This window comes from Mesoplodon bidens (genome assembly GCF_964165515.1).
Source record: "Mesoplodon bidens genome assembly, chromosome: 7".
In the NCBI taxonomy this organism is placed as follows: Eukaryota; Metazoa; Chordata; class Mammalia; order Artiodactyla; family Ziphiidae; genus Mesoplodon; species Mesoplodon bidens.
In genome coordinates, this window is record NC_138164.1 from 60,829,965 (window position 1) to 60,844,949 (window position 14,985).

Sequence of the window (14,985 nt, forward strand, 5' to 3'; positions counted from 1 at the left end):
TCTGACACACTTCCACTTATTAATGACTGTTAATGGCCTATAATCAAACGCTACCCATTAGCTATGCAAATAATAAGACCATTATGTAAACTGAGGTTAATTAATTGTTTAAAGGTTCATCCCTTCTTCAGAATTAGCTACTCTATGACCTTTAGCTCTATCACATATCATATGAATAAAGGTAATAAAATAAATTTAATTCATTAAAAATAACTAAATAAACGCAATGCATGATCCTGGACTGGGAAAAAAAATGCTACAAAGGGAAGTATTGGCATAGTTGGTGAAATTTGAGTATGGACTACAGACAGAATATACTATTGCTGTTAAATTTATCTTTATAACTGTACAGCATTATGTATAATGTTGCCTTTGTTCTTAGAAAATACACACAAGAAATTAGGGAGAAAGAGGTTTAATGTCTGTAACATATTCTCAAATAGTTCAGAAAGAAATTGTGTGTGTATGTGTATAGAGAGAGAGTGGGGAGGGGGACAAAAAGAGAGAGAAAGAGACAGAAGAGGTAGATAATTATAAAGCAAATACGACAAATAATTGCTGAGTCCAGGTAAAGGGTATATGAGTTCTTTGTACTACTTTTGTAATTTTTCTTTAAGTTTGAAGTTATTTTTTTTTTTTTTTTTTTTTTTTTTTTTTGCGGTAGGCGGGCCTCTCACTGTTGTGGCCTCTCCCCTTGCAGAGCACAGGCTCCGGATGCGCAGGCTCAGCAGCCATGGCTCACGGGCCCAGCCGCTCTGCGGCATGTGGGATCTTCCCAGACCGGGGCACGAACCCGTGTCCCCTGCATCGGCAGGCGGACTCTCAACCACTGCGCCACCAGGGAAGCCCTGAAGTTATTTTTAAAAGCTTAAAATGTTAAAAAGTAAAAAAGGATGTGGGATAAATGATGAAGAATGAAAGTGGTCACTATTACGAGGCTGAATTACTAGAGATAAAGGGGACGTGCAACTCCTTTTATTTAAAACCCACAGCAAAGTTCTTTTGCTCTATTGAATATAGACAGCAATCTATTTAGAACAGTACTTCTCTCAACAAAGCCAGGACAGAAACAATTTCTAGTCCATCAACTCTATTTATTACCCATTTCTGATTATAAACCTTGCAGTCTAGAATGGACTAGGAAAGCAGAAAATAAAACTTCGGTAGTGGAAGAATAATGTGATGTTAATTTTTTGCAATGGTAGTCAAACAAGTTTTTTTTTTTTTTTTTTCTTTTTTTGCGGTATGCGGGCCTCTCACTGTTGTGGCCTCTCCCGTTGCGGAGCACAGGCTCCGGATGCGCAGGCCCAGCGGCCATGGCTCACGGGCCCAGCCGCTCCGCGGCATATGGGATCCTCCCAGACCGGGGCACGAACCCGTATCCCCTGCATCGGCAGGCGGACTCTCAACCACTGCGCCACCAGGGAGGCCCCAAACAAGTTTTTAAAATTAAATGGTATCCATTACTAAGAAGGCCAGGAAGAGGACAGAGAGGGCTTCCAAGAAGAGGAAGCAACATGAAAATCAAGAACAAAAGCATGGATGCATAACCCAGCACAATACTTTAGCAATTCTTTACATAGTTTGACATGGCTATGGGAACAGGGAAGCTGGAACGGAGAAAGCTGCAGTGGTCAGCTGGGGTCATGTGGTATGCCCTGTGTTTTATCCTCTGGGTGATGAGGAGTCATGGAAATGTTTTATGTATGGCTGTGATGATTTCAAAAGCTTGCCAGTACAACAGGACAAAGCTATAGTGAAGCCACACACTCAAATTCTTCCACCTAACGGGAATGTAAATTGGTGCAGCCACTGTGAAAAACAGTATGGAGGTTTCCCAAAAAAACTAAAAATAGAACTACCATATGAATGAGCAATTCCACTCCTGGGTATATATATGAAAGAAACAAAAACACTAATTCAAAAAGATGCATGCATCCCAATGATACCAGCATTATTTACAACTGCCAAGATATGGAAGAAACCTAAGTGTCCATCAACAGATGAATGAATAAAGACGTTGTACATATACAATGCAATACTATTCAGTCATAAAAAAGAATAAAAGTTTTGCCATTTTCAACAACATGGATGGACTTACGGGTATTATGCTAAGTGAAACAAGTCAGACAGAGAAAGACAAATACTGTATCACTTATACATGGACTCTAAAGATACAACAAACTAGTGAATGTAACAAAAAAGAAACAGACTCACAGATATACAGAACTACTTAGTGGTTACCAGTGGGGAGAGGGAAGTGGGAAGGAGCAATACAGAAGTAGCAGATTAAGAGATATAAACTATTATGTATAAAATATGCAACAAAGATACATTGTACAACACAGGGAATATAGCCAATATTTTATAACTATAAACGGAGATAATCTTTAAAAATTGTGAATCACTGTATTGTACACCTGTAACTTATATAATATTGTACATCAACTATACTTCAATTAAAAGAAAATGATTAGGGCAAGCTCTAAAAAAAAAAAAATTCTTCCACCTAAGAAACTGATGCTTCTGAATAAAGGAAAGAACCCTCTCTCCGATGAATTACACAAAGCATTCATCCCACCACACACAAACTCAGCCACTTCTCTCCTTGTTCACTGCCACTACTCTAGTCCAAACTATCAATCATTTCTTTTCTGGATGAACGCAACATTTTCCCTCCTGCACCTTACAATATTCTCTACCTAGTAATCTTTTAAAATGTAAACCAGATGTCACTTCCATGCTTCAATGTCCTTTCTTGGCTCTTAGGATAAAAGCTAAACCCTTTACTCTGACCTACAAAGCTCTGAGTGACATGGCTCCCGACTGCCTGTCTAATCTCCCCCCCTTTTTTTTTGCAGTACGTGGGCCTCTCACTGTTGTGGCCTCTCCCGTTGCGGAGCACAGGCTCCGGACGCGCAGGCGCAGCGGCCATGGCTCACGGGCCCAGCCGCTCCGTGGCACGTGGGATCTTCCCGGACCGGGGCACGAACTCATGTCCCCTGCATCGGCAGGCGGACTCTCAACCACTGCGCCACCAGGGAAGCCCCAATCTCCCTTTTGGCTCACTATCCTGTGGCAACATTCTGCCCCTTGATGAAGTGAAGCCCATTCTCACTTTAGGGCCTTTGCGTGTGCCATTCTTTCCTCTGGAACGATCTTTCCTGTGCTTTTTACTTGGTGGCCTCTTCCCATCATTCTTCAAATCTCATCTTAAATGTCACCTCCTTAGAGAGACCTTCCCATCTCCTACTTCCCCCCAGGTACTTACTGTCACATTGTACCATTTAGTTCCTTCCCAGCAGTTTTTTTTTTTTTTAATTATACACGTGAAATAAATTCATTTATTTATTTTTATTTTTAATTAATTAATTAATTAATTAATTTTATTTTTGGCTGCACTGGGTCTTCATTGCCGTGTGTGGGCTCTCTCCAGTTGTGGCAAACGGGGGCTACTCCTTATTGCGGTGTGCAGGCCTCTCATTACAGTGGCTTCTCTTGTTGCGTAGCATGGGCTCTATGTGCATGGGCCTCAGTAGCCGTGGCATGCAGGCTCAGCAGTTGTGGCTCACGGGCTCTAGAGCGCAGGCTCAGCAGCTGTGGCACACGGGCCTAGTTGCTCCATGGCTTGTGGGATCCTCCAGGACCAGGGCTCGAGCCCTTGTCCCCTGCATTGACAGGCGGATTCCCAACCACTGAGCCACCAGGGAAGCCCCCTTCCTAGAACTTTTGTTGCCCTGTTTTAATATAAGCTGCAAGAGCAATAACACATGCTCCATAAATACTTGACTACCTGAATGTATATCTACATACCTTGAGGGGGCCAAGTGGAGTCTGACCATTTTCCTGTTGCACTGCAAGCTGGTCACTGAAAGAAAGCAGCTCAGACTGAATGACAGCTCTCAAAGGTAGTGATGCAGATCCAATGACTTCAGGCTGAGAAAAGAAGGAAAGAAAAAGTTTAGGTTAAAGTAAAGAGAAGCCACAGGGGACTTTAATTGAAGTGACAACATATGATGACTTATAAAGGAATCCATGCTTTATGAAGTCAGTAGCTTAATTATTTGACTGAGGCAACTCTAAGTGGGAGCCCATATTCTGTCATTTTGGTCTCCCTTCTGGGTTTTACCAATTCTCCCTGGAAGATTAGAAAGGGTTTCATGAGTCACAAAGAGGTCAGAAAATTATCTTTTTCTATTTTTAAGAGTTAGTTTTTACAAAAAATGTTCAACTTCACGCTTAAAAATAAAAAGTGCAATTAAGATGATGTAAATGTTTGCCATTAAAGCTGGGAAAATTATAAAACATGCCTGATGCTATCAAGGTTATGGAGAAACATGGGCTGTCATATGCCTGAAGTTGGGAATATAAACTGGCAACATACTTCTGGATAGGAAATTTAGCAATAAATATAAAAAGCTTTTAATATCCATACTCTTTGGCCCAGTAATTTCACTTCTGGAAATTTATACTGAAGAAATAATAAATAATACATAAGAAGTTTACATACAATGTATATTTTAAAAGTTAACAATGAGAAATAACTATATGTTCAAAATCAGGAATTATTAATTATAGCACATTCCTAGAATGGAATAATATATAGCTATTAAAATGATATTTACTAAAATTGAAATAATATGAACAATATTCGTTATGTTTATTAGAAATAGGGTATTAAATTATATATAGTAAACCTTCACATATTTATAAAATTATGTGGAAAAGATTTACATTTTTGAAAAAAATGAATAAAAATCCTCAGACAATGTTAAATTTAAAAAAAGCAGGATAAAAATTGCATATAGGGCTTCCCTGGTGGCGCAGTGGTTGAGAGTCCACCTGCCGATGCAGGGGACATGGGTTCGTGCCCCGGTCTGGGAAGATCCCACATGCCGCGGAGCAGCTGGGCCCGGGAGCCATGGCCGCTGAGCCTGCGCGTCTGGAGCCTGTGCTCCACAACGGGAGAGGCCACAACAGTGAGAGGCCCACGTACCGCAAAAAAAAAAAAAAAAAAAACAGAAAATTGCATATAAAATTATCCTAATACTGTCAAAGATTTACATATATAATGTATTCATTTGAAAAAGATAAAAGAGATACACATAAATATTAACAATAGTTATTTCTTGGTGATGAGATTACAGGTGATTTTTGTGTTTTAAAAATATTTTTCTATTAAAAACATGTATAATTCTTTTATAATCAGAAAAAAGCCTTAACTACGTGATTCAATGCAAATATACTGAAATGCTTATAGAGGTTGTCTTGAGGTTCTGAAATTATGTTTTTCCTTCTCTTCCTATTTTGCTATATTTTCCAAAATGAACTTGTATTATTTAGATCTCCTGAAAATACAAACAAAAAGAAAACAAGATGCATTCCTCATACTATCCATACCAAAGAGGTCAAAGATTATAAAAGCTACTCTTTTAATTGAAGTAAGTAAAAACTGCTCATGACATAGTTTGATTTCTGTTGTACCAGTTGCAAGTGGATTTTATAAACTTGGAATTAGCTGATAAAACTGCTACCCACATTATATTATTTTGCATATGGATGAATAACTTATGTATTCTGTCTGAAAAAAGAAAGCAGAGCCTCAAATTAAGGCTACTATCCTGTATCAATCCAAACAACCCTCCATAGCAGGGAGCATAGTAAAGAGGTTAAGAACTTAGGATCTAAAGACTCAGGACAGAGTCCTGGCTTTGTCTTTTATTAGCTTGGGTGATCTTAGACAAGTTACTTCACTAAATCTTGGTTGTTTTCATCTGTAGATTGAAGATAATAAGGTATCTAATTCACAAATTGTTTTAATGATTAAATTTAATAGTGTTGTTCACATAGAGCCTTTAGCATAATATCTAGCCTATAACAAATATCAAATAGAAATTTAAAATTATAATAAACAATAATCGTAAGTATTAATATTGTTTGAGCCTGGAGAATTTCCTAGTTTAGGTAGGAATATAATTTTAAGTATGCTCCAAATCCCAAGTGTGAATAAATGGTAAGGCAAAGGTCAAAATCACTTGAAGTACCTTTAACTGTGGGGTTTTCTTTCTGTAAATTTGGAAAGTAAGATTGGAATTCCACCAGTGTTCTATCATTGGGCCACCAAACTGTACCGGAAACACAAATCTCTGCTGGAATTTCACCACTGTAAGGAGAACCAGACACATAAGCACATGTCACACCACCCAACTAGAGCCATCTTCATCAATCCATGCCTTGACACCACCCACCTCCCTTTCAAATCTAACTAAGATCTCTTTCAGGAATCCAGTCAGTGTAATTTCACAAAAGTGTTAGGGTTATTAGGACTGAAGGAACAGAGACAAAGAGAAAATCCTGGGTACAGCACAGAGAAGATAAGCAGGGCTATGTTGCTCTGCTTTGCTATGACAAATGAATGTCAAGCATAGGAGCACAGGATGTGTAAAGAGACATACCAAACACTTCACTGGGTGTAAGGTATGACCAGTGTTTTAAAAGACAAGTTGATAGGTAATGTAATGAAAGAAGGGGGCTGGCTGGATGTGGGACAATGAGGGATAAATGAAGAGAAGAACTGAATCAAAAACTGTAATAATGAAAATGAGTTTATTTTCTGGCTGAAGACCAGGGGACTTCTCCTGTCACACTTGTACAAGGTTCTAAGTACTGATCTTAGTTTGCAGTGTTAGGCAGAATGGAATCTGTCTTTTCATAGATGGAAAGGAAGGGGTTTCTGCTGTAATAGCAAGTGTAAATGGGATAAATTGATGGTAGTATCTGAGTCTGTGCTCATTGCTATGCGGATTTAACAGGTTTAAAAAAAAAGGAATTTGGGGCTAGAATCATTTGATATGAATAAGTTATGTTACTTACTAATGAACCATTTCAGCCACAATTTACCACCTGTAAAATGATCTTCCAGTCCATTCACTTCTAGACCCTTAAAATGGATCTGAAGAACCCACGCAAAAAGGCCCAGTTACAGAGAATCCACTATCTCTGATATTCATTCAAACTGCCCATTTGACCTACTGATCTCTATCCTTGCCATCTTACTTCTTGACTCTTTTTATTTCTTTTGGTACTCATGGGCAGGATCTGGGTCTTGCTATCTGGATCCATCCACAGGAACTGTTAACAAAAGGACTGGGCCCAGCAAGCACACACCCACTAGACCAGTTTACCTGCTTATCCCACCACGGAAAGAGAAGTAAGACAACACCTACACCTCAGTGGTGTGCTGAGAGGATCAACTGAGGTAACAGATATAAAAGCACTTTAAAACACTATAAAATCTTTTATGTACAAACAGAACTGTATTTTCAACCTGGTGCTACTCAGATTTCTTCTTATTAAGTATGTTTTGGTACTATATTATTGTATTTGTCATATAATTCTCTGTTTCTCAAGCTCATTTTTTTAAAAGTAAGTTAAGGCAATAATGGAAGAAGAAATTCATGTAAATAAATTGCTAACAATATGCCAAAGCAGACTTTTTTAAAGTGTTGGAAGGGATCCTGAAAATAACTTGTCCTTTCCATATTATTGTTAAGAGAGGCCCAGAGATGAAAAGTTATTGTGTCTAGGGTCACACAATTAAGTGTGTGGTATAACCAGAACTAGAACTCATCCAATTCCTGGCTTGATGTTTATTCCAGATGTCCCATACTATCTTTCTCAGAAGGACAAAGGGAGAACTCAATCGCTGTGGCCAATAATAATACTAATGCATGAGAAGCAATATAGATGAAGGGCACACGATTTGGAATCAGAAATGTTCTAGTTCAAATTCTAGTTCTACCATAAACCAGTTGTGTTATCATAGACAAGTTACTTAACTGATATATGCCTCAGCTTCCTCTTTCTTCATCTGTGTGTGTGTGTGTTTTAAAGGATTACATGATTAATATATATAAAACACTGAGTAGAGTTCTTGACACATAATTTAGTGCCCAATAAATGTGAGCTAGTATTAGTTACATACGACTTTAGAGTTTAATGCTTTTACATTCATTAGCCCATTTGACTGTCCATTAAGCCCCTGTGTAATACAGGCAGTTCTTGCTTTGTAGATACTATGTTAACTGAAACTCGGGCATATCAGAACTGTGTCCTTGCTGTACCTCAATTTTACAGATGGGGAATGTGAGGCTCAGAGAAGTTTTAAGGAACTCATAAATGTCCTGTAGGTAGAAGGAGGTAGAGGGGGAAGACCTGAGAAAAGAATCCAACATTTTTCTTTGCATTGGGGTTTGATAAAAACAGTTTAATTGCATATAAGCTCCTCAAACACATTGACTTCAGCCAGCAGAATCAAGTATACATTCTCAAATGCTTTTAACAAACCTCCAGAGCACCTTCTGTTGCTATCGATAATTTAAGCATACAGAAAATAAACATATGAAAAATTTTAAATGCCCTAATTCTTCCTTATGGCGATGGGGAAAGTGAAACAATGTACTCTAGTAAAAGAGTATATTAAATTATTTTAGGTGCTGTTTTTAAGGGTAAATAAGTATTTATTTTAAATGCTTGCGCTGGATATACTCACATCAAATGAGAAATGATACATGTGCAAGATTATTCACTGAAGTACTGTCTTTAATAGCGAAATATTGAAAACTTAAATATTAAAAGTTGAAAATATTACAGTAAGTCCAAAAAGCCAGTCACAAATATCACATATTATATGATTCCATTTATATGAAATGTCCAGGATGGGAAAATTGAGAGAGACAGAAAGTAGATTAGGAGTTGCTTAGTGAAAGGGGGCAAAGAGAGAATTGAGGAAAGAATGCTAATAAGTACGGGATTTCTTTTAGGGTGGATGAAAATGTTCTAAAATTAGATTGTGGTGATGGTTACACAACCTATGAATATATTAAAAATCACTGAGTTGTATACTTCAAATGGGTGAATTGTATGGTATGTGAGTTATACCTTGATAAAGCTATTTTTAAAAAGGGAAGAAAAGAAAAACGTCAATAGTTGAAAGAACATGATCTAAGCATCAGGAGTTCTGAGTTACAGTTTCAGCTATGTCACTGCCTTTCTGCCTTGCATCAGAGTAGTCATAGCACCTCTGGACCAGTTTCCTCACTTGTCTTAGATTCACTTCAAAATTCTTTCTGCCTCTAAGATTCTATGATAATACAGGAGTATATGAATAATTAGGGATTCAAAAATTCTTCCAAAGCCAAAATATCTAAGGAGCAGAAATCAAGTTCTCTCTTACTTCCATCTGTAATTTTACTGGATGCGAGTCGAACCACCTCAGTGATCAAAGCTGTCTTTGTCGATCCATTTTTGGAAAAGCCCATAGGAAAGTGATATTCCACAAAGAAGGTGCTAAAAAATCAAAACAAGAAAAGTAATTAAAAAACAAACCAAATAATAAACCTATTTTCTCTCTGATAAATCCTACATATATTTCAAGGCCCTATTTTTAGAACCTCAGGTCCTCAGAGGACCGACCTGCTCTTTTCAAAGCCTTTACCAGTCTTGCGTTCCCACAGCACTTTTCATATAAAACATCTCTTTTGTAACATCTTACAAAAACCCGAACGAACTTCTTGGCCAACCCAACAGACAGCCTTTAAATGTTTCTCTTTCCTGCTGACTGTAAGGCATGGAAGAATGGAGCCTGGGTCTTAATTTTCTTTATTCTCATACTTTTAATGCTTGGGACCTAGTGGGGGATTCAGTACATTTTTGTTGATTGAATGAAGCATATGAAAGCACTTTACAAATCATAAAGTACTATGTAATTATTTATTATTACTACCAGACACACTTTCCAGAAATGTCAAATTTAGTTTTCCCATGTTAGAGACATACCGCTTTTTTGTTGTCAGCTTAGGTGGTCTCCCAGGAAAGCTTTTTTTGCCAGGGGCCTCCTGAGGACTATCTGGAGGAACTCCCATTGTTTCGATGATGATTCTGACCGAATGTGTTCTACCCAGAAGGGCCAGTCTATCCACACTTAGTGTCATCACTTGGGCATCTTCTGGAGTTTCTGATAGCACGTGTTGTTCAATCAAGTTTCTGAAAGGAGTTCATATAGACAGTGAGGTGGATCGTCAGATGCCAAATATGAAACGGTCTAGTTGGTACAGGCAAGAGGAGGAAGGAGGAAGGGCAGCAGGCATCTTATTTCACAAGTTATCAAGGATTGGGAAATGGCTTTAATCATTGTAATTCTGGTCCTAATCTACATGAAAGAAATCTCAAAAAATGTAAAAACAGGGACTTCCCTGGTGGTCCAGTGGTTAAGACTCCACACTCCCAATGCAGGGGGCCCGCATTTGATCCCTGGTCAGGGAACTAGATCCTGCATGCCGCAACTAAAGATCCCACAACAAAGATCCCACATGCGGCAACAAAGATCCCGTGTGCCACAACTAAGATCCATGCAGCCAAAAAAAAAAAAAAGTAGAAACATTCTTATAATCCAAAGGCTTATTATCTCCACACAAGTACAGAAACTGATATAACAGAATTAGGTTTTCAACAAGGGATACAGACTTTACTTCAGTTATTTACTACTTTAATATAACTACTATCATCACTTTTGTGTATTCCTTTTCATTTGTTTTCTTTATGCATATTTTCTACATTAAGTGTAACAGAGCACACATACAACTTAGAATTCTGCTTTCTCCCTTAACTATTTTATCACATCCATCTTTTCATGTTATTGCATGTTAAAGGACTGCAATACTTAATGAGTTACTGTAACTCAACCAGTCTGACAGTGTTGGCAAACACAGGTGATTTCACTTGAAGAGATCTTGTGAAAATAATCTTCCTTTGCTTTTGACCCTAAACAAGCATTCATAAAGAGGCTCACCTATTTTTCTTGCCCACCGCCTTCTTCTTCAACTTATGATCATTTGACTCTAGAACCTTAGAAGATCTGGCAAGAGCTTTTGACTGGCTCATTTTTTTAGAAGGGACAACATCATCATCTCCACTGAAGACATCACTGACACTGGTATCAGATTTCTATGGGGGGAAGAAACAAAAAGAGAGGCACTAAAAGATAACTGCTTTGGGGATAGTGGTAATGAAAACATTTCTCTAAAAGTAGTAATCAAAAGAGATAACTGACACCAGGGAGATAATCCTGTTTCTCCTGGCTATACAAAAATAATATGAAGTTCACAAAAATAACCTACAAGTTCAGTTCAAAGAAAATAAGTGAAAAGAGATTCTTCTTTCGAATTTTCAATAGTAATAACAACCACTATTTACTGACTGCCTTCTATGTATCTGGTACTATGTTAAATGCTGCATGTGTATTTCTAATACTTAGTACATTCCTGTAAGGTGTCCCCATCTCAATTTTTTTTTTTTTTTTTTTTTGCGGTACACAGGCCTCTCACTGTTGTGGCCTCTCCCGTTACGGAGTACAGGCTCCAGACGCGCAGGCTCAGCGGCCATGGCTCACAGGCCCAGCCACTCCGCGGCATGTGGGATCTTCCCGGACCGGGGCACGAACCCGTGTCCCCTGCATCAGCAGGTGGACTCTCAACCACTGCGCCACCAGGGAAGCCCTAAAGATTCTACTTTTTTTCAGCACTCTATACTCCTAATGATTCATTCTGCTTTTAATCTTGCTAAGACGAACTGTTTATTATACGTCACAAATTTTTGTAATGGCAGAACTGGTGGGTAAACCCCCTGTAATTTTATCATGAGAAATGGCAGCTGAAATTGACTAATCAGCTCTAACACAAATGCAAAATAAGAAGACAGTGTTACAGATATTTGGCTCCAATTTTTAAAAAATCTTGCTGTTATAAATGCAGGAGACCAATCCAAAGTAGTTTTAAGCTTATCACCTCCAACTCCCTTTTTTCAGCATCTCAGGGTGTATAACGTATTGACCTGTCATAAGGGTAACAAATTAATAGTTAAATAGGCATGATCAGAATGTCCTTCTAGGAGGCAATGTAACTTTTCCAAGGTGAAATTAAGAGCTTTTTGCTCTTAATTTTTTCTTTGTTAAGTGGCAGCTTCTAAAAATGGTTTTGACAGGGTGATCAAAAGCTAGATGGGTCCACAGCCTGAAGAAAATTAGAGTAAATATAAACCAGGTTGTTCAAAAGCTCATAATTTCAGGAAACAAAACCACAAGGTAATGCTGAGTTTCTAAGCTGTGGATGTTATTCAATATTAAGAACATTAAACACTGACCCCAGGGAAGGGCATGAGCATTCTAACTCCTTGGTCTTCCCAGTGCCTCAAGGCCGATTGGTTCACTCCTTCTTCCAGTAAACAAACGTTTTCTAAAATTATTTTCTTCAGATAGCATGGGGGATTACTTAGTACCATTCACACATTCATTCGTTTATTTACTATGAATTCACTGAGTACTCAAATTCTATCAGGCCTTTGTTTTACAGGTAATAAAAAGATAATGAAGACATGTTTTTATTCATGAGGAACTGTATCATACAACATAAGGGCTATAAAAGAGGTATGTGCAGGATACTGTGGACATTCAGGCAACAAACTCTGCTTAGAGGAGTCTGGGATGGTTTCTTCATAGAGGTGATGAGTTGATTTTTAAAGAATGAAGAGAAGTTTACCAGATGTATAAGGGCATTTCAACATCCTTCAACAAGTAGAAGGATCAGTATGAGCAAGAGATATGGGGATGGAAAAAGCTAGACTGTGGAGTGGTGAGACAATCAGTATGACTGGAGTCTCCAGTGGTTACAGGGCAAAAGTGGGAGATGAGGTTAGGGAGGTTAAGTCAAGATCAGATGCTAATGCTATGCTCAAGACTTAGGAGATGGTGTGGTCTAGTGGGAACAACATGGGCTTTTTGCCAGACAGACTAGGGTAAGAATTCTAGTTCTGCCTAATTACTAGTAATTAATGTCTCTAAGCTTTTATTTCATGATATGTAAAAGGAAAACACTATCTCATGGGGCTAGTAAAAGGATTAAATGAAATAATGAACTTAAAACGTTTGGCACAGTACTTAATAAATAACAGGTAACGTAAATTCCTTGGCACACAGAAAATGTGTACTAAATGTAAGTTCCCTTTCTCTTTTCTCCTACAGGTAACATAGTATCAGTGATGACTTTTAAGGTAGAAAGTCATGAAATCCTAACAATTCACAGTATCTTTTAACTCCATCTCCTCCTTTCCAATCCCACTGCTGCCACTCTCATTCTGGCATGCTCACTCTCTCGCTCTCTCGCTCTCTCTCTCTCTCTGTCTCACACCTCCAATAACCCAATGGCTTCCTATCTGCTCCCATTATTCTCCCCGCAGTTAACCTCCTACATCATTGCCAGTTTAACATTCCTAGAACACTATTTCAGTCATGTCATTTCCTCCTCACTCGACATTCAAACGCTGTTACAGACTGCTTGCAATGCGCTAGCCTGCCTCGTCAATGTCTCTTCCACACGAATTCTTACCCAGTCAAATTAGATGCCTTGTAGTACACAAACTGTTTCTCTAAACAGGTCGTTCTTTCTATTCCTATTTCATATCGTTTATCTCTCTGAACACTACTTTTCAAGTCTCAGTTAAAATCCCTTATCCCTCATGATGCTCCTTCCTGACAATCTCATGTAAAAGTCCTCCCTGCTTCTTCTGCACCCTCGTCACCCTCATTGCTTTTCCACTGAGCTGGTATAAACTACACTGTATTTCAGGTATCTTTGCTGACCTGGAGAAAAAGAAAATAGGGAATATGACAGCAATCTTCACAAATATGATTATTTGTGGAACAGTGAATGAACTCATTTTGTATACACTCTAGAAGATGCTAAACCAATGAATAGAACATACGGCTTGACATAAGAAAGAACTTTGAAAATGCTAAAACTGCCTGAAAAGAGAATGTTCTGTCTTAAGGGTCAGTAGAGGTACTTGTCCACCATGAGTAGAGGTGTTTCTGGAACACCTGTATCTGAAAAGATACCAGTCGAGGGTGGTTCTGAGGGTATACCTACATTAGCTCTTCCTTGAAAGAGCTCTTAGGAAGCCATATAATATATTAAGATTATAGGCTTTGGTCTCAGGTAAACTTGAATGTGAATCCTGGCTCTAACACTTACTTGCTATGATGTGTCCTTGGACAAAATAATCAATCTTAGTAGGCTTATCTCCTCATCTGTAAAACGAGGATAATACTCTCCTCTTCAGATTGTGATTATAATTAAGTAAGGTATGTACAATGGATAGCTTTCTGTCTGGCAAGTGGTAACATGCCTACACCCACGAATATTATTAATACTCTTGTTCTCCAATTCCTAAAGTTTCAGATTCAGTGACTTACAGGTGCTGTGTAAAACAAGTTCTCCAGGAGACTCTGGTCATACTGAGGGTCACTGGGCTCACTGCTGCAATACACCTCACTCCCAGGAGATGGGGAATCTGGAGGAGAGCCTAGCCCGTCCCAGTAACGACCTTGGGATAATTCGGCACTGCAGAGATAAGAAAAACAAAGCAGGACTTTAAGAGAAGTTTCAGCTGAGCTATTCTTTTTTTATTAAACGTTCTGAAATTCTAAACATGGAAGAAAATATGTTAAACAGAAGACTTACATTAAACAGAAGATTATCTGATAAATAGTTTCATATTATATTCCCCCTCCTCTGGGGTGTCAACAGCTAGCATTCAAAAAATACACTACTGGGCTTCCCTGGTGGCGCAGTGGTTGAGAGTCCGCCTGTCAATGCAGGGGACACGAGTTCGTGCCCTGGTCTGGGAGGATCCCATATGCCGCGGAGCAGCTGGGCCTGTGAGCCATGGCCGCGGAGCCTGCGCGTCCGGAGCCTGTGCTCCGCAGCGGGAGAGGCCACAACAGTGAGAGGTCTGTGTACCGCAAAAAAAAAAAAAAAAAAAAAAAAAAATACACTACTGACAGTGATTGTGATCGCATTCATTCATTTAACAAACATTTTACTGGGTAACTATTATGTGCCAGGCATGATGTTAGGTCCTGAATGCTACAGA

General features: G+C 38.7%; 1 protein-coding gene across 1 annotated transcript in view; it reads right to left on the reverse strand.

Annotated features, from left to right (window-relative positions):
- The window catches only part of C2CD3 (C2 domain containing 3 centriole elongation regulator), a 138,231-nt gene that overhangs the window by 73,655 nt on the left and 49,591 nt on the right, over positions 1 to 14,985 (reverse strand). Inside the window, exons 8-13 of the mRNA XM_081239099.1 lie at positions 14,306 to 14,453; positions 10,850 to 11,004; positions 9,838 to 10,044; positions 9,236 to 9,348; positions 6,045 to 6,163; positions 3,814 to 3,936 (exon numbers count right to left, since the gene is read on the reverse strand). Coding sequence (XP_081095225.1) covers positions 3,814 to 3,936; positions 6,045 to 6,163; positions 9,236 to 9,348; positions 9,838 to 10,044; positions 10,850 to 11,004; positions 14,306 to 14,453 — 865 coding nt within the window. The remainder of the gene's footprint in view (positions 1 to 3,813; positions 3,937 to 6,044; positions 6,164 to 9,235; positions 9,349 to 9,837; positions 10,045 to 10,849; positions 11,005 to 14,305; positions 14,454 to 14,985) is intronic.